Here is a 19,957-nt window from a genome sequence, read left to right on the forward strand (position 1 = left end):
AAATATATGCAACCGTCACCGAGTTCAAAACAAACGAACTTGCCTTTGGGCTAAACTGGTTCATTAGGTGTGTTCAGAAATTACGTAGCGTTGGGAATTTCGGACTAACTCGTACTAGGACTTTTATGTGGATTTAGAAAATAACTTTATCAACTGTAACTCTCTGGCTGACCCGTCCCGTCGCCTACAATTCTACGTAATTAGTAAACAACTTCTTCACAATCTCCCTGCGCTCAATACACAAAAAAAATGTTTTGGCGACCCGTGTCCAAACCGACTTGAGCTGAATAAATTAAAGAAATTGGTCGCATTCTCCTGACGGCATCCGAACAGTGCGAAAAACGTGTTCTATGTCGATGGTGCGTCTTTATACATAAAACAGTTCTGATCCACTCACAGTGGCCGAAAGCTGGTGAGAATTGGTTTACCAAATTAAATTTTTGCATCAGCCTATTCACAAATTACGTAACGCATCTGGGGGAGATGTGGGCCACCCAACCAGAGAATGCATGATTTAACAACTATGTATGTCTCAAACCATTTATTTTTGACTATGATACACTGCCCTTATTCACATAACAGTCCCATTTGACTTTTCTAATAGTGTTCACATTTAATGTACTTCCATTATAAAACCGTTACAAATATTTAATTAACATTATAAGTAAAAAATAAATAATAAAATAAAAAAAATCAAAAAACTCCTTGGATTTGTTAAAGATTTTTTTGAAAATTATCAAAATTATCCGAATTTTATTTTTTTGCCCCCTCAAAATATTATTTTTGGGCAAAAAAATCCGAGGGGTGGGGGGAGAAAGCAGCAGATCCTTATTTCATTTATTATTACGATGCACTCGATGGCAAAAGTATACAAACATATAGTGCAATGAATTAAATTTGGAAGTCGTTTGTTGTAAGCATCAAATATAGAACCTAATGTAAATCGCACATTGACAATTGTAATACTCAAATATCCAGGAAAAAAGAGGAATAATAATATAATAAATTAGCTATTAATTGTAATAAATTTTAGTATTTTGTAGAACAACAGCTTTCGAGAGAAACAGTGTTTTTTAACCACTTTAAAGCTGGCTTGAAAATCACTTTAACATGGTCAAAACCTAAACGGAACGAGTCGCATTGTTCACAAGACTTTCAGAGCACAACACAAGCTTCCATTTAGAGGTTGTTGCGATGCTTTTCGGCGTTTATATCTCTTGTTAGATTTTTTTGAAACTTGAAAATATCCTAAAAACACTAAATCGAATCGAGTCACCTTGAAATTTCATCCAAATTTACTAAAATTTGACTGAAGGCTTATTTTAGCATAAGAATTGTTACCGACGATTTCGGTTACAATAAATAAGGCTCAACATATTTTGGGAATATTAATTGAAAATTTAAAAAAAACCTAAAAGTTGTGAATTAAAATAAATAAAAACATTGAATTGTTAGTAAAATTAAATCTTACCTCTATTGTTAATCTTACGAATACAAAACCTATACTGTAAAAAAGCAAGGAAAAAAACCTATATCTAATGGAGAATGTAAAATTTATTTTGAATTCAAATTTGTCTGAAAAATAAATCTGTACCCCTCGCGAAACGCAACCTTTTATCAAAAAAGATAAAATGAAATGCAACAACACATAATCCGGAGAGAGGCAGCTCAGGAATGGACGAGACAAGGAGAGGAATACGATGGAAGAAGAGGAGAGATGAGAAAAAATGAGGAGGAGGAGATTGAGTTCGGAGAGGCTCGTTCATTCTAGTCTGGGTTCGGAAGCCGATATAACGTTTTTTTCGTTTGTGCCTCGTGCCTCGTTTATTAAAATACGATTGAAGTGTGGCACTATGCACAGCTAGATTCGGGGTTTTAGTTGAGTGGTAAAGATTTTGGAAAATATATCCGTGCTCGATAAACACGCTACACGCTCTAATAGCGAGGTCCAAACTAGCCCACGATATATTGGGTGAGTTTGAGAAATTCACGCAAACGCTCAACGGGACGCTTCGGAACACGCCCAGTCGCTTCCCGGCGTGCCCCCGGATTTCAATGAACCCGGCCACACAGATTCGCGAACCAACAGCTGACGGTTTGCAAGAATCGTTCAACCGCATCACTTACGCGTGGTGAAACCAGCCCTGTTAGCAACGAACGTCTTAGCCAACGTTAGCAACGAACGTCTGCCAACCCTCGCCTGATAGGATCAGTGCCCAAGCACGGGCGGGGAAAAATCATTCGGTCGGCGAACGAGTCATCCATCGAAGCCAGCGGGGTTTCTGCCGAGTTGGTAGACAGGCCTTTCGTGTACTGTACAGCGTACATCACGTGCGCAAGAGGTGCGTGACCATCTTCCCTTTCTCCTTAACCACATCGACGACTCACCGAAGGGCCCCAACGATCTGCAGCGACGACGCCACCGATATGAAGACAAATTGTAAAACCCAATCCCCCCACCCTGTTGAATAAAAATTAGAATACATCAATTTTTAACTTTTACACCTATCAAATGCAAAGAGCATTCCCTATTTGAATTGGCCCTGCATGTTGTCCGCTGGTTGGCAGGTAAGTAGGAGGTTGTTCTGTCTTCCGTGAGGTCTAAAGCCGACCCTGAGAAAGCACCCAAGGTGAGCTGGCCGAGGCGTGTGGACGTCGGCACCACAGAACGTGAGGACGTCCACGGTGATTGGACCGGTTGCAGGTCTAATAAACAATGTTTCAATATAATATTTTTTATTTATTTACTTAGACTGGGAATTGTTCACAGCATATGTTCTGGACATCACTCAAAATAATTTTCACTTAAGAGTTACATGAAAACATATGCGGATATTTTCCATCTAGTTTCGTTTGCAGAAGTTAAATGATTTGTTAGTGATGGTCTCACTAGTAATTAAATTTAAGTGAATTGAAATATGAACAGACACATAGATTTTAAGTGAATTGAAATTATAGTTTGCGCAATATCCGTTTGAGAGATAATAATTCCCGTCCACTAGAGGCGTACGGGACCAAAAAATTCATGACAAGTGGTATTCACTAGAAAAGAATATAGATATTGTTTTCTACGTTTTCATTTAAATTTCACTACATTTCTTTTTGGTATGCATATGCCATGTGAGTAAGTTTTATTAGACACAAGTAAGGTCGTCACAAATGTCGATTTTTAAAGCTTACCTGATTTTTATAGTGGAAATTAAGTGACAATTATTTTGAGTGATCAAAGAAATAGGACTACATCCGATTCTGTTTTTACACAGCCGTGTAAAAAAATCCCATACAAATTTTTTGCAAAGTTGCTCCATTTTGCATGATTCGTTGAGAAATCATCAATCTTTTTTTACACGGATTTTCGAATTTTGAACTGAAAACTTTTTTTTACACGGAACGCATTCCCCGTGTAAAAAAGAATCGGATGTACTAGGTTCAAAGGAGTAAGGATCATCCAAGGAATCTCTTAAGTATTTTTTCTCTATTATTAACGCACTAACGCTTAAGATCTTCACGGGTAACTAAATATTTATCAACATTTTTTGAATATGGTACACGCGTTTTGTTGCACTTAGGATATAATGTGTTCACACCTTACCCATAAGGTCATAAGGTCTGCACGCGTAACTAAAGGTCTATCAATTTGTTTCAAATGTGGTACATGCTCTCAAACACGGAAAATGCTGGGTAATGCGTACCATTGGTACTTCGCGTACCTGAAGGAATAAAATCGACCCCATTTTGCGGTCCTTAGCCTCTTACCCAGCAACTCCTATCCCTACCTCCTCGTGGCGCTGGCCGGGATACGAGCAACTTTAGGAAAGATCGGGTAACCAATCCCGGTGGAAACTATGGTCTATGGAACTATTGGGGGGATTTGCTCCTCTCCGGAGGTGCAAATCCGATCGAGCGTCTGTTCTCTATGTTAGGAGCGGCTCATAACAGCGTCTGGTCCCCATGTTAGGGGCGGCTGATCATCGTCCGAGTGCCAGCGAGGGAGGGGCCCTCCTTAGCCGTGCGGTAAGACGCACGGCTATAAAGCAAGACCATGCTGAAGGTTGCTGGGTTCGTTTCCCGGTGCCGGTCTAGGCAATTTTCGGATTGTAAATTGTGTCGACTTCCCTGGGCATGAAAGTATCATCGTGTTAGCCTCATGACATACGAATGCAAAAAAGGTAACCTGGTTAAAAACCTCGCAGGTAATAACTGTGGAAGTGCTTAATGAACACTAAGCTGCGAGGCGGCTCTGTCCCAATGCTCCTGGCTCGTGAGCTGCAGAAGGTCGGCGTGAGTGTGTAAGCAATTCAATAAATACTGTGGCCCAGAACTGGAGAACGTGAATTCCGGGCGGTGGATCCCATAGCGAACACTTCATTCAAGTACCACATCTACTATAGCGGCGGTGACAGAGCAGAACGAGGAGTTGGATCCTTGGTGATCGGGAAGCAGATGAAGCGTGTTATCCGGTGGAAGCAGATAAGGGACCGCATTTGCGTGTTGAGAATGAAGGCCAAATTCTTCAACTATAGCCTGATCAGCATCCAACGAACGATAACCCTGATAACATGAAGGATGAGTTCTATGAGAGCCTTGATAAGGCCTACGGAGAGTGCCCAACACACGTTGTAAAAATTGTCTTCGGGGATGCAAATGCGCAGATCGGAAGAGAAAGTTTCTTTCGCCATGTTATTGGTAGGTACGGAAAGCCGCTACCAACGATAATGGTCTGCGACTTGAAACCTTTGCTGCTAGAGGGATGGCAATAAGCTAACACACCTGACAACATCCGAGTGGAGACACTTGCTCACAGATGGACCACGTGCTGGTCGACGGGCGACAATTCTCGGATGTTATAGATGTAAGGTCCTTCAGAGGTCCGAACATCGACTCGGATCACTATCTTGTAGTTGCAAAAATTCGGGCGCGACTTTCCAGCGTCACGAAATCACGAAACAACAGAATGTTTCAATATCCAATACTTGTCAGTTGAAGGAGTTGCTGAACAGTACCACCAGAAGCTGGACGAGCGGATAGGAGATGCCACCGGATCCGGCGACGTCAACAGAACAGGAAGTATTAGGCACTGCACAGCGACGCCAACGAAACGGTTGGTTTGATGAGGAGTGCCGGCGAGTGACGGACGAGAAAAATGTTGCTAGGAGTCGAATGCTAGTGGCTCGTAACCGTTCCAATAGAGCGGTACGGTGTAGCAAGAGCCGAAGAGAAACGATTCCACTGCAGAAAAAAAAGCAACACGAAGAGAGTGTGATAGCTGAAGCGCAGGACAACATGGATAGAAATATGGGAGGATGAAGACCGACGATTATGGAGCTCTACAATACGCCAGGCATATGTGTATCGACGCTGTAGCCAACCAGCTATCCAGGCAGGTACATGCTCTCTATGGTATTTTGCTGAGTCATTTAGGAAATCCCTGGAAAATGGACTTGGTCAACCAAGGAATCCCTAAATGAGAGCCTTAAGATCTACAAGCGAAATAAAATTTACCTATTTTGAATTTGTTGCACGCTCTTCATGGTACTTACAATAAAATGTTTCCACAGTATTCGTTCTGGCTCAACCAGTACGGCCTTAAGGTCTACACCCGTACCTAAGAATTTATCAGCCTTTTTTTTAAATGGTTCACACTCTTTGTTAATAGAGAGCTGAGCACAATAAAAGTGTATCCAATTCGCGAATTAGTAAATTCATTTTCATAAGGATTTTTATACCGGGACTAAAACACGCGTTTATAACTGATTAATAATAAGCTATCCGGATGATTTAGGATTCTGAAAAAGTATTCGTAAAACAAAAATCACGTGGAATATTTTAGTTGAGATACCAATACTTTCACACAAAAAGCTGCTGGCTGTATCTGACAGTTCGTGACAGCAGTTGACTGGCAGCAGATGAAGTTACATTTGTCCTCTTTGCAAGTCCCGTCCCAGCTTATATAGGACCATCTTTGGCGGTATGCAAGAAAACGGTGTGTGGCGGCGAAGAATGATCCACGAGCTCGCCCAGCACTACGGCGAACCCAGTATCCAGAAGGTAGCTAAAGCTGAAAGGGTACGATAGGCAGGGCATGTTGCAAGAATGCCGGACAGCAACCCTGCAAAGATGGTGTTCGTTTCCGATCCGGCAGGTACGAGACGACGTGGAGCGCAGCGAGAGAGGAGGGTAGACCAGGTACAAAACGACTTGGTTAGCGTGGGGCGCATTTGAGGATGGAGAGATGTGGCCTCGAACCGTGTATTGTGACGCCAAATTGTTGATTCAGGGTAATCTGTTTAGATGTTAACTAAATAAATGAAATAAAAATATGCAAAAATAAAAAAAATAAGGTAGGGTAAGACACCCTTCACCCAGTTTTCGCCCACCAATTTTAAAATCTTCATTTCTCGAAAATTAGTTGTTGGAAACAGTTGAAGTTCTAATTTTTCCATACAATTATCAAACAATTATAATAAAACTTAAACTTTAACTAATATGGCAAAACACAAAAAAAAAATAAAAAAGTGCCAAGGAATGGTTGATCAAATCCCATTTTTTCGTAGTTTTACACTTTTATCCCTTTTGACCTTCGGTCTTTTTGCGATGCGTTGTAATGGAGTATTTCGTAGATTGCATACTAGAGTGGGGCGTCTAGAGTGGTCATTTTTTCAAATCAATGGTTTTTCGAAGCCATTCTGGGTCCTGAACAACTGTACAGAATTTGGGACCGATTGGTTGCTTCCTCGCTTTCCGCATCGCGTTTGAAATTTGTATGGAAATTAGTATGGGAGAACGTATATTTTTGCATTTGTACTACTAGAGGTTTCAGTTCATCGTAAACCAAGTGGCACATTGCGTTAAAGTATAACCCAAAGGATCCCGAAAAACTTTGCTGAATAAGGCACGTTGCTGGAACGTCCACGAAAAAAGTTATAACGCTTCGAAGACTGAGTGTTCAAACCATATGCAAAAAATCGTTTATTCTGCCAGCACTGCCGAACTACGTAGACCAATAATTTAACTGTGTGTTATTTCAAAATATTTGATCTTATAGGGCTTTAGAGCTAATGGGAGCTATCCGGAATCATTTCACAAAGAAAAAAAATGCGGCAAGAAGGAAGATGGGTTTTGCCCTTCGATAACTATAGGTCGTCCGGTAGTGCTGGCAGAAACATTGATTTCTTGCATACGGTTTGAACAATCAATTTTCGAAACGTAATAACATTTTTTGTAAACCTTCCAGCAATGTACCTTCTTCGGCAAAGTCTTTCGGCAACTTCCAGACTATATGCTAACGTATTGAGTCACGTGATTGATGATAAATTGAAGCCGCTAATAGCAAAAATGTAAAAAAGTACGTTTTCCCATACTAATCTCCATGTAAATTTAAAACGCGATGCGGCATGCGAGGTCGCAACCAATCGAGCCTATATGTTGCACAGTTGATTGGGGTCCCAAAGCGATTCAGAAAAACCTTGACGTTTTTCCATACAACTGCGCCCCACTCTATTGCATACTGATAGCTGCCATGTATATACTTCAACATTCTTACTCCAACTGCTTCCTTATGGATTACTATTTGGGAATTAATACCTCAATTTGAGGTCCAAATGATAAAGCATGAAAGCTACCATTTCCGGCCACACCCATCTTCTCCTTTATTAGGAAAGGGAAGGAAATGATGATATGATATTTACTTAACCTTCCGGGACTCGCTAAGTCCTGAATCTCTCATGCAGTCTCGCCTCCGTTGTGTACGACAAGCGAGCTTTTTAGATAGTGTTGTACTTTTCACAACGGAGCGAGTGCTCGAGGGTTAGCGAGAGGCCAGCGACTCACCGATGCTCTCATAGATGTCAAGGAGTTGGAAGATTGGTAGGTATAGTTTAGGAGTATCATCATAAGCAAATGATATGATAAGTTTAAATTGACGATGGGAGTGACCATGCTATTAAGCGAAGCTATTAAACTTGCCATGGCTTATTAGCCTAGGTTTAAGCGCCATTGTTTGCTCTCTGAAACGAGAAAGAAATTTCCAATTACATTAATGTCAGGCAACACTTTTTGAAATATTATTAAACACTGTCTGTCTTACTTTGGCTGCTGCAATGATGATTTAAAAATACTGTATACCTAAGTCCAAGCATTAAGGGTAAACAAAAGTCGGGGTCTGTATAACGTAATCTTTCAGTTATTGGAAACCGATTTATCATTCAAAGGTCTACCAAGGAATCGAGAATTGAAAGTGGAGCAAGTAGGATTTTTTTAATACACTGACTATCCAATTGGTGCATGAATTAGCAAAAGAATAGTACAATGGTAGACTATGCGAGCTAATAATTATTACTAGAAATATTCTGCTGTTGGACTTTTGTCCTAAAACCAATTGGAGGTTTAATCCCTTCGACTTTTTGTATCTGCTTTTTTTCTATCTTTTGTTCGTTTCGACCATTTGTCCTTCGACCTTTTGTTCTTCGAACTTATGTCCTTCCTATTGAATTTTCACTTAAATATAGGGGAACGTCTTTCGAGTTTTCTCTCATATTTACCGTGTTTGAGATGTTCGTAACAAAACTAGACAAAAATATGTAGGTCATGCGCAAAAAGTGTTAGAACAATCGATAGCAAGGTAGGAAAAACCAATAATGTTCACATTTTGATGAAACATCTAACATTTTTGTGAAGCAAATGCCCTGGTAGGCTCGTCTCCACGCACTTTCCATATAAGAATACAGACTCGCCAATGCGTGGTGCCGGTGTTGAACTTAATCTATAGATTAAAAAAACACATTAATAAAGATTAAAAAAAACGCGTGGTGCGTTGCTCCCTAAGGGCTGCCAGCTAAGAGGCGTTTTGCCTCATGAGTTTTTGGACAACAAAATATCACCACTTTTTAAAAATGGTAATTTTATCAATATGATTGAGATATTCAACAATTTTAAGATTGCATCAGCTAGCTATATTGTTAAACTGTTGCGTTTACTTTTAACAAACAACCATGCGTTCACTATTATTTTACAGGCAATTGAGTCACTTTACACCACCATTTGGGCGTTTTGCCCAGGCCTTCTTTTAAAACTTGTTTTAAATGCGTTTAAAAGTCACAACCTTGTTGTTTCGAATAGGAGATCATTGTGAAAGGTAGCTAGTATAGAAATTTTGCTTCTAAATGTTGAAATGGTTCGATATTCTTATTATTTTGGACATTCTTTGTCAACAGACTATTGCATATATTTGTTGAGACTTTTACTTACTTACGTCTTCGACTAAACTAACCCCTGTTCTGAAACAAAAAAAAAATATAATAATAGGCTATGTATGTCATCGCCCAGCGTTTGCATTTTAGGTATTATTCAACTAATAGGCACCCTTCATATTCCGACGTATGTAATATCTGATATGTTCAACTGACGCTGAAATGCTGCAAAATTTTGATAAGCCTACGGTATCAGTTTTGGTATCAACAACAGACCTTATGGATTCAATTTAATCCGTGTTTTGTTTCATTATCATGTGTACATGTCTGCTTACTGCTGATAAAATAGCATAATAAAAAATTGAATAATTTCGGGTTCCCGTTCTTTGTTTTGGGTAAAGAAGACGCTTAAACTCCGGAATTGTACACCCAACCAGCGACTATTAGATTGTCTAGCAATTCTATATAAGAATTGGGTATATGCAAAACTGTTCGATTCTTATACAAAAAATATAAGCTCACAAACAAATATTTTAAGAAAAGCTTGCAAAATTGTAAGGTCAGTATTTGTATAAGAATCTAACAATTTCAAATATGCTTATACAGGTTTTGGTAGGTCTTTATACAGAATGGTGAGAAATCTAACAATCACCGGTCGGGTGTAGTTCTAAATGAACTCAAAAGGTTACTAGACTCGAAAATCTGCTCTTTTCCCCCTTGATTCGATAAGCTAGCACAAAACTTGTTTATAAATCCTGTTATTTTGCGTTCCAAAACATACATAAAACCGTTTGCAGATAACGCTGTCCAAACTGCCTTCAGGGGAATAAATTAATTGAATTGATGGCTCACTGCAAACGATCATAAATGTAGACATCACTGCATACTTCTATAATAGTGAACTCCAGCCGCGTCTAGAACTCGACTCGAGGACTTTTCCTTATACTGCCATATATGCGTTGAATGAGCGCTCTTTGCGCTCGACTGCAAATCCCAGTCCGCGAACCGGCCGCGCGCTGTGCTGCTACTGCAACAACGCCACAAATCATTCGATTCCTAGATTCTAGCCCGGCCGGACGCGCGCGCGCTCCTTCCACGCGAACGACGACGCGAGTAGAGTTTGTAAAAGCTACTCACGGCAAGTCACTCCATGTAATTATTTCGAATTAAATCTGCTAAATTGAGCGACAACAGAATCGACGTTACGCTGTGCGATCGATTTGGTTGCGTGTGATAAGAACTTTATCTAATCGACTGTGTGAAACGAATTCGATGTGGGACACAGCGAAAGATCCCACGAACAGTTGAACTAATTTCAGTACTAATCAGCTGTTAACAATCGCGAGCAATAATTTATTAGTCCATATTAGTTTGCTGCTGAATAACAAAGAGGTGTTTAGTGTGCGCGAAAGAGAGGAGTTCTAAGTCCCGATACGAGGAAGCCTTATACTAAGAAGACTGTTTGTAACTAAGGTGCTGTGTTGTAACGTTATTAGTATATAACTTAACTGCGAGCGTTCGCAAACCACCTTCCTACTCGTCTCGGCTTGCCCGCTGGGAATTTACAACGCCACCCAGTAGTAAGTTCAACGGTTCAGTCGTAACGCGCTCGTCAGATACTGTGAACGATAAGTTGAATTTTCCTAAAGATTCTCTGGTCGGTGGTGTCGTCGACGGTGATTTTCCATTGAATCGATTAGAATCGAATTAGTGTTCTAGAACACGCGGAAAAATGCAACTGTGGCTACGAGCGTTAGGAGTGGTGCTCCGCATAGCGAATATAGTGCTACTACCGCTGATTAAATTCATCGGAGGGCCACGCCGGAAGACTCCGTTCCCGGAAATTCGCAACGAAATGCTGGAGATTCCTGCCGTCGACCTGGCAGAGCGGATCAGAAACAAGGAGGTGCGTAGCCCAACCAGCGATTTGGCTTGAGTATGGGTCTGTGTTGGGAGATTTGGTGAAAGTGTAAGCGTTAATTAGGTTACCGGATCTAGACACTGGCCTAATTGACGAATGATTGAATCATATTTTTCTTTATGGTAATTTCTGAAGCTAATTTGAGTTTATGTTGGTACATACATATAGGGGAACGGTTCGGCACTTCATCCTATAGCTCCTATTTCCATCTCATCAAAAGCAAAGCAATGAAAAGAAATTTGTTTTGTTTGTTATTTTTGTGTTTTTTTTCAGCTGTGAGCACGCTTGTTAGCAAAAAGAAGTGACGAGTTTGGTGCTGTATTTCTTTGTTTTGCGATGAGATGAATATATGTTCAGTGAGATGGAAAATGGAACAGTTCCCCTATATAGGTAAGAGCTAGGATAGGATGTGACAATTCAATTGTGACTGCCTTGTTGTTTCCTCAGTCGATTGCTTCGACGAGGTGGTGCCCAGTGCTTCCGAATATTTTTTATGCAAAATCCGCCGAATAATATATGTATAAAATTAATGTTTTATCGTTCATTTCTTCCATATTTCGTAATTAAAGATGCTACGTACTATCAGCAAAAAGTTTTACAAGGAATTAGATGAGTTTTACAGTGAAAAGGGTAAAAATTTGCTTAATAATGCTTCAAATTGAGTATTTCAAATTAGCCTAACCCTTGAGAATCATGCATGCATATTTTGCAGGCTAGCATAAATTCATTTTGCCCAAAAAATCAAAAAACAAACTTTCGAATTTTGTCATTAATTTCAATTTAATTTCCCAGCAACACGGCTAAGGTAACAACAAGCTGCCCTTTTGAAAATGTGATACCGCCGATCGAAGTAATCGATTGTCATTTTCACCCAATCAGCAACCGGTACGATTTTGACAGAAAATCGGTACGATTTTTAATGACTAATTGGCACATCCTATCCTAGGGTAAGAGGCGTGAGGCTATAAAGTGAGAGGCGTGAGAGGTAATCGAAGGAGGCGCAAGGTTGATTGTTCTGGAACCAATGAGTAATTTTATTTATCATCTCTTTTACTATTTACAATGTCGCTTTGCATATCGTCATCCGGGGTGAAAGTGGCTGTAGGAGGTTAGATTGAGTTGTCGTTCTCACTGACAACCGGTTAAAAAATGTTCAAAAAAGTAGCTTTATGATTTAGATTTCTATATACCTATGTATTTAATCTATATATTTTATGTTCTTGGCTACATTTAATTCGTTTTGCTAGCATTCTAAATTATTGAAACAGTAACCAATTCTAATCCCCATTTGATCCATTATTACCCGGACGACGGTTGGGCAGCAAATACAAAGCGAATCCAAAATGTTATTTAAAGTGAAATTCATGCTGCTCCGGTGTACCTTGTGAATAACTGTGACTTTTTTAACAAGCTTTTTATGTCATGGTACCGAGCCGTTTCTCTTTATTAAAAAAAATAACTCTTCGGAGCTAGCTTTTATGATTTTTTATCTCAAAACTTTGTCAATTTTCTTTTTTAAAACACTCGAGCATGCGCGCTGATGTATTGTGTACAGCATATGTGAATTTTCTGCTGTCGTCTTTTATTATTATTATTTATTCAGACTAAGGCCGAAGTGGCCTGTGCGGTATGTAAGAGTCTTCTCCATTCGGCTCGGTCCATGGCAACACGTCGCCAGCCACGCAGTCTACGGAGGGTCCGCAAGTCATCTTCCACCTGATCGATCCACCTTGCCCGCTGCGCACCTCGCCTTCTTGTGCCCGTCGGATCGTTGTCGAGAACCATTTTCACCGGGTTATTGTCCGACATTCTGGCTACGTGCCCGGTCCACCGCAGTCGTCCGATTTTCGCGGTGTGAACGATGGATGGTTCTCCGAACAGCTGATGCAACTCGTGGTTCATTCGCCTCCTCCATGTACCGTCCGCCATCTGCACCCCACCATAGATGGTACGCAGCACTTTCCTTTCGAAAACTCCGAGTGCGCGTTGGTCCTCCACGAGCATCGTCCAGGTCTCGTGTCCGTAGAGGACTACCGGTCTAATGAGCGTTTTGTAGATGGTCAGTTTGGTACGGCGGCGAACTCTATTCGATCGAAGCGTCTTGCGGAGTCCAAAGTATGCACGATTTCCAGCCACTATACGCCTCCGAATTTCTCTGCTGGTATCATTTTCGGCAGTTACCAGTGAGCCCAAGTACACAAATTCTTCTACCACCTCGATTTCATCACCACCGATGCCAACTCGCGGTGGGTGGCTCACATTGTCTTCTCTTGAACCTCTTCCTATCATGTACTTCGTCTTCGTTGAATAGCAAACACGAAAGACCATCACCTTGCCGTAACCCTCTGCGGGTTTCGAAGGGACTCGAGAATGCCCCTGAAACTCGAACTACGCACATCACCCGATCCATCGTCGCTTTGATCAACCGTGTCAGGTTATCCGGTAATCCGTTTTCGTGCATTAGCTGCCATAGCTGGTCCCGATCGATTGTATCATATGCGGCTTTGAAGTCGATGAATAGATGATGTTTGGGCACGTTGTATTCGCGGCACTTCTGCAGTACTTGGCGAATGGCGAACACCTGGTCCGTGGTGGAGCGTTCGCCCATAAATCCCGTCTGGTACTGCCCCACGAACCCTTTTGCAATTGGTGCTAGTCGATGGCATAAAATTTGGGAGAGTACATTGTAGGCGACGTTCAGCAATGTGATTGCGCGGTAGTTGCTACAATCCAGCCTATCGCCCTTTTTGTAGATGGGACACACGACACCTTTCATCCACTCCTGTGGCAAAACTTCCTCCTCCCAAATCTAGGTAATGACACAGTGCAGTGCTCTAGCCAGTGCCTCACCACCGTGTTTAAATAGCTCTCCTGGTAGTTGGTCAACCTCAGAGGCTTTGTTGTTCTTTACCCGGCCAATCTCCTCCTAGATTTCCTGGAGATCCGGATCCGGTAAAATTATGTTCTGCGCGAGTTTTCTTAGGTTCATCACCATGCCGTCATCTTCGTCTGCCACATCGCCATTCGTGCCCTTCATAGTGCTGCTGCCACCTTTGGATCACCTCACGCTCGTTCGTAAGAAGGTTCCCGTTTATGTCCTTACACATATCAGCCTGTGGCATGTGGCCCTTACGTGAACGGTAGAACTTTCGTGTGTTATTCGATCTTCCTGCTGACGCTTTTTCCTCCGGAAAATCGAGTTTTGTCTGTTCCGCGCCTGTTTATATCGTGCCTCGTTCGCCCTTGTGCGGTGTTGCAGCAATCTCGCCCATGCTGCATTTTTCTCTTCTACCAACTACTCACATTCGCCGTCATACCAGTCGTTTCTCCGATCCGGGGCACCGTGCCAAGTGCAGCGGTTGCGGTGCTACCAATGGCGGATCGAATATCTCTCCAGCCATCTTCAAGAGACGCTGCGCCTAGCTGCTCTTCCGTTGGGAGTGCCACTTCCAGCTGCTGCGCGTATACTTGGGCTAGCCTACCGTCTTGTAGCCGCCCAATATTAAGCCGCGGCGTCCGACTTCGACGCGTGTTGTACACCGTCGAGAGTTTTGAGCGCAGGCAAACTGCAACGAGGTAGTGGTCGGATTCAATATTCGCACTGCGGTAAGTGCGGACGTTCGTGATGTCGGAGAAGAATTTACCGTCGATTAGAACGTGGTCGATTTGGTTTTCCGTTTCTTGGTTAGGTGATCTCCATGTGGCCTTGTGGATATTCTTGCGGGGAAAGAAGGTGCTTCGGACTACCATTCCGCGGGAGGCTGCGAAGTTTATGCATCGTTGGCCGTTGTCATTCGATACGGTGTGCAGACTATCCGGTCCGATGACCGGTCTATACATTTCCTCCCTGAGCGTTCATGTCACCGATGAAGATTTTGACGTCCCGCAGTGGGCATCCATCGTATGTCTGCTCCAGCTGTGCATAGAACGCTTCTTTCTCGTCGTCGGGTCTCCCTTCGTGTGGGCAGTGCACGTTGATGATGCTATAGTTGAAGAAACGGCCTTTAATCCTCAGCTTGCACATCCTTGCGTTGATTGGCTGCCACGCAATCACGCGTTGGCGCATCTTTCCCAGCACTATGAAGCCGGTTCCCAGCTCGTTGGTGGTGCCACAGCTTTGGTAGAAGGTAGCCGCCCGATGCCCGCTTTTCCACACTTTCTGTCCTGTCCAGCAAATCTCCTGCAGCGCCACGACGTCGAAGTTGCGGGGATGTAATTCATCGTAGATCATCCTGTCGCAACCTGCGAAACCTAGCGACTTGCAGTTCCATGTTCCAAGCTTCCAATCGTGATCCTTTATTCGTCGCCTAGGTCTTTGCCGATTATATCGAGTCGCATTATCTCTTATATTGTTCGTAATTATTGGTTTTCCAGGCGGCTTATTGGGCCTGCGCAAACCTCCTGTCTCGCCGGAGGGCCGTCGTGTCAGGGCTGTTTAGCGTCCCACCTAACACCAGGACTTGGGCTTGTGCGCTTTGAGCGGCACACGGTCGCTTTGGCGGAGCCTACTTGCGGATACATACAGCTTTTTATAGAGGTTTAACAGGGCCCACTGTCAAACCCCACCACATCCTAGGCAGGCGCCACAACTCGCAGATGGCCTGGGGAGGGATCGTCAAGCCCTTGGACAAAGTCCCTGCTGCCCCCACTCACGTCAAATATCGACATGGACCCAACGAGTACACAGGATTTTATTTTTACACGATTTTTTTTCGCTCGTATTTTTGTTCGTGTGACTTCAATTTGCCACCAAAATCTTTGCAACATGTTTCAAAAAATCCTAAATAATTCAAAGAAAAATCACATGGTAATTAATATGCGTTAAGCATTTAGGATGGGTGAAAAATTAAGAATGTATAAAGCGTGTAAAAACACAATCCAGTGTATTTCTCAAATAACCTAACCTACAGCCCTATGATGGTCGGATTTTCGTTCATATTTGACGATAATTGGGTGACCACGGGACAATTTGCTGAAGCAACCTCCGGTAATCCGATGATACAGAGTATCACGTATCGGCCAGATACCTTGAAATTTGTAGGATTTAGAAAACCGCCGGTGGTGAGAACCATGACTACAGAAGTAGGTTTAGTTTGGAATTTATCCGCTTGGCGGCGCTAGTGTATAATGAATTACTTGTTAGGTGAGTTATCTCGCAACTTTGTGGGATTTATAATGTTGCCTTCTTCTACAAAGTGTTTCGGAAGGAAATAACCATTGTGATGGAGGCAAATTTATTATGGAATTCAACCGTTTGGGGCGCTAGTAGGTATATGAGGAATTATTTTTTAGGTGAGATATCTTGTAATCTATTGAATTTAGAAAGTTATCATCTTGTGCTAGTTATAAAAGTTATCGTCTTGTGGTCGAATGATAATATCCAATATGAAAACAGAACAAGTTTCGAATAAAATCGCTTGGGGGCGCTACTATATGATAATTACTTGTAAGGTAAGATATTTCGCAATCTGTGAGATTGAAGAAGTTGCCGTCTTCTACAAGAAATTGTTCGATATCCAGTATGCAAGCAGAGCTTAACTTGTTAGGAATTCATCCGCATGGCGGCGTAAGTAAATGAAGAATCGCCTGTTGGGTGAGATATATCGCAATTGATTGGATTTAGAAAGTTACCGCTTTTAATAAAGTTTTTCGGTTGGTAAAAGGCAATATAGAACAGGTGATATTGAAGCAGAATTATTTTAAAGTTCAACCAGTTGGCGGAACCAGTCAGTATATGACAAACGACTTGTTAGTTGAGATCTCGCAATCTGTAAGATTTAGAAAATTACCATCCTCTACGGATTTAGCTGGGAATTTCACCGCTTGCCCGTGCTAGTGTGTGCGAAATTACTAGTATTATTGTTAGTATGTTGGAATCTATGACAAAAGGTCGAAAGGACAAAAGGTCGAAAAGACAAAAGACCGAAAGGACAAAAGGTCGAAAAGTCAAAACGTCGAAAGGGACAGAAGGTTGGAAGGACAAAAGGTCGAAAGGCACAGAAGGTCGAACGGGACAAAAGATCGAAAAGGACAAAAAGTCGAAAGGGACAAAATGTCTATCAAGAACAAGTTGATAACAGTGGGCGTGCGAGGAGCATCGTGGGCCCAGATCAGCGCTAACTGAATATCTTCGGGTCCGAGGAAAGCAGCCAAAGCCTATTAGAGAAGTGTTGGCGGGTCTTGATCTCGAATACATGTCCCTTGTCCACCATTTTTTGAAAGTTGCTGATGTTAGACTGTAATCGTTGTCCACCCGTCCCTTTAGCTGTCGTAATCCCTTAAGAATGTCTTCCTCTTGTTGTGTACCGGTAAACCCCATTCGTATGTCGTCCTCTCGTTGCTGTCTCCCAAAAAACATTTGTCTCGTTACAGAAGTGAAACATCGCTAAATCCTTCGCTAAACTGTGTGAACATCAGCATTGTAATTAATTAAGCACCTAAATTCCCTTCCTTTCCTATTGTATAATTGTATTCCCTAACCTCGACCAAACCGCGAGTTTTCGGTTCCCCAAAACTAACATTAGTGCATAATAATCATGAAAAATTGTATTCCGGCTCCGTAACGCTTCACGGGAAATGAGCCTTCCAAATAAATGATAGTTTAAAAAAAAAACAAGTTGATAACAAGCAATTTTCAAAGAAGGAGTAATTACTATAAAACAATATTATGAATATCTAGATAGTTCTGAAAGAGTTAAAAAAATTCGCGAGACAGAGTTAATTGTCCTATACAGTTAGCAAAAAATGATCATTTATTTTTCACTATTTTTAACAAAATTTTTAATAAAATTCATCCAATGAGTGCCAATAACATATCTATCTGCATATCTAGGTTTTCTGAATGTCACTTCGATCTGTCAAAATAGAGCATGCCGAAGCCACGGAGCAGGCGCACGCATTGAAAATACACCGGCGTATAACACACGCCGGTGTACAGTAGCACCTCGACCAAACCGCGAGTTTTCGGTTCCCCAAAACTAACATTAGTGTATAATAATCATGAAAAATTGTATTCCGGCTCCGTAACGCTTCACGGGAAATGAGCCTTCCAAATAAATGATAGTTTAAAAAAAAAACAAGTTGATAACAAGCAATTTTCAAAGAAGGAGTAATTACTATAAAACAATATTATGAATATCTAGATAGTTCTGAAAGAGTTAAAAAAATTCGCGAGACAGAGTGTCCTATACAGTTAGCAAAAAATGATCATTTATTTTTCACTATTTTTAACAATTAAATAAAATTCATCCAATGAGTGCCAATAATACATATCTATCTGCATATCTAGGTTTCCTGAATGTCACTTCGATCTGTCAAAATAGTGCATGCCGAAGCCACGGAGCAGGCGCACGCATTGAAAATACACCGGCGTATAACACACGCCGGTGTACAGTAGCCGTTCGATAACTGCAAAATGTTTACTTTTCAGTTAACGAATGCCGTTTGATAACTGCAACGCATCCTAGACGTCAAACGGTTGTCAATCGACGTCAGATGCAATAAAAGTGCATCTAAATGTCCAGCGCAATGCAGCTGTCATTAAGTTTGACACCAGTTTGAAGTTTAGCGACAACTGCAAAATTGTTGTAACTATCGAATTGCAGTTAAAAAGCATTGCAGTTAAATGACTTGCAGTTATCGAACGTCTACTGTATTTGATCGAAGAGACATTCAGAAAACTCAAACATTTATCTATTACTGGTAAATACTTATTGATTTTTTTTATTTAATTGTTAGAAATTGTAAAGACAAAAGAGCAGAGTTTTTGCTTACTGTGTAGGGCAACTGGAACTCTGGTGCGGGATTAATTCTCTCCGTTTTAGTTTCTTGTCAATTTTAAACTTTATGTCGCTTTTTGGAGCGGGCTTGGTAGTCATATGGCTACTGCTTCTGCCTCATACGCAGGAGGTCGTGGGTTCAATCCCAGGTCCGTTCCATTCTCCTACTTTGTATCTTTCTCTTTACTTCTCATGTTCTAGCAATCGCTAGAACTGGAAATGGACTTCCATACCGTTTCCATTACTATTCCTATACCTTCAACTTGAGTATTCTAACAGTAATCTGCTAGAATTGGAAATGAACTATAGAGCTCGTTTCCTACATCCAATTAGAAATTCCATCAGTTACCTTCTCCTATCTATCACATTGGCAGCTCGTTAACCAAGACGGACCTCTGCCTCTCCAACCTAACCCTAATTTCCAACAAATTCCGCATGAACTCGTGGCAAGTGCAGAGGTATATTCGGCTTGCAGTGGGCGAGTGATTGCATCATCATTTCCTCCCCCTTCCCTACATTGACTTGCATTCTGACGTGGCAGGCGCCAGTATGACCTAACAAATGAGATCACCAGTACTTGAACATTGAAGATGTGTGCTAGTCCCAAGCAAACATCTGTTGGTTCCCTGTGCAAGAACAGCTGATCTGGTCATAATGGAGTAGCAACTACGAGCAGTCAATCAAGCTCAAGCTCAAGCTCAATTTTAAACTTTATGTCGCTTTTGACCTTTTGTCCCGTTCGACGTTTTGTGCTTTCGACCTTTTGTCCTTTTCGACCGTTTGTCCCTTCGACCTTTTGTCTTTCGACGTCTTGTCTTTCGACCTTTTGTCCTTTCGACCTTTTGTCCCTAACTCTAAATATTTCGCAGTACCGTTTAGAAAACTGCCATCTTGTAAAAAGTGGTTCGAGTGGTAAAAACCAATATAGAGACATTTTTGGTTAGGAATTCAACCGCTTGGCAGTGCTAGTGTATGAGGAATAACTTGCTAGGTTAGATATGTAGCAATCCGTGGAATTTAGAAAGTTATCATCTTTATCAAAATTGCTCGAGCATGCTTGGTTTGGAATT

The 19,957-nt window shown here is 41.6% G+C and overlaps 1 protein-coding gene across 1 annotated transcript in view; it reads left to right on the forward strand.

Annotated features, from left to right (window-relative positions):
- Window positions 1-10,225: 10,225 nt before the first annotated feature.
- LOC134219701 (fatty-acid amide hydrolase 2-B-like) overlaps window positions 10,226-19,957 on the forward strand; it is a 46,613-nt gene continuing 36,881 nt past the window's right edge. Inside the window, exon 1 of the mRNA XM_062698540.1 lies at window positions 10,226-11,094. Within this exon, the coding sequence (XP_062554524.1) occupies window positions 10,921-11,094 (174 nt within the window). The 5' untranslated portion in view covers window positions 10,226-10,920. The remainder of the gene's footprint in view (window positions 11,095-19,957) is intronic.

This window comes from Armigeres subalbatus, chromosome 1, assembly GCF_024139115.2.
Source record: "Armigeres subalbatus isolate Guangzhou_Male chromosome 1, GZ_Asu_2, whole genome shotgun sequence".
NCBI lineage: Eukaryota > Metazoa > Arthropoda > Insecta > Diptera > Culicidae > Armigeres > Armigeres subalbatus.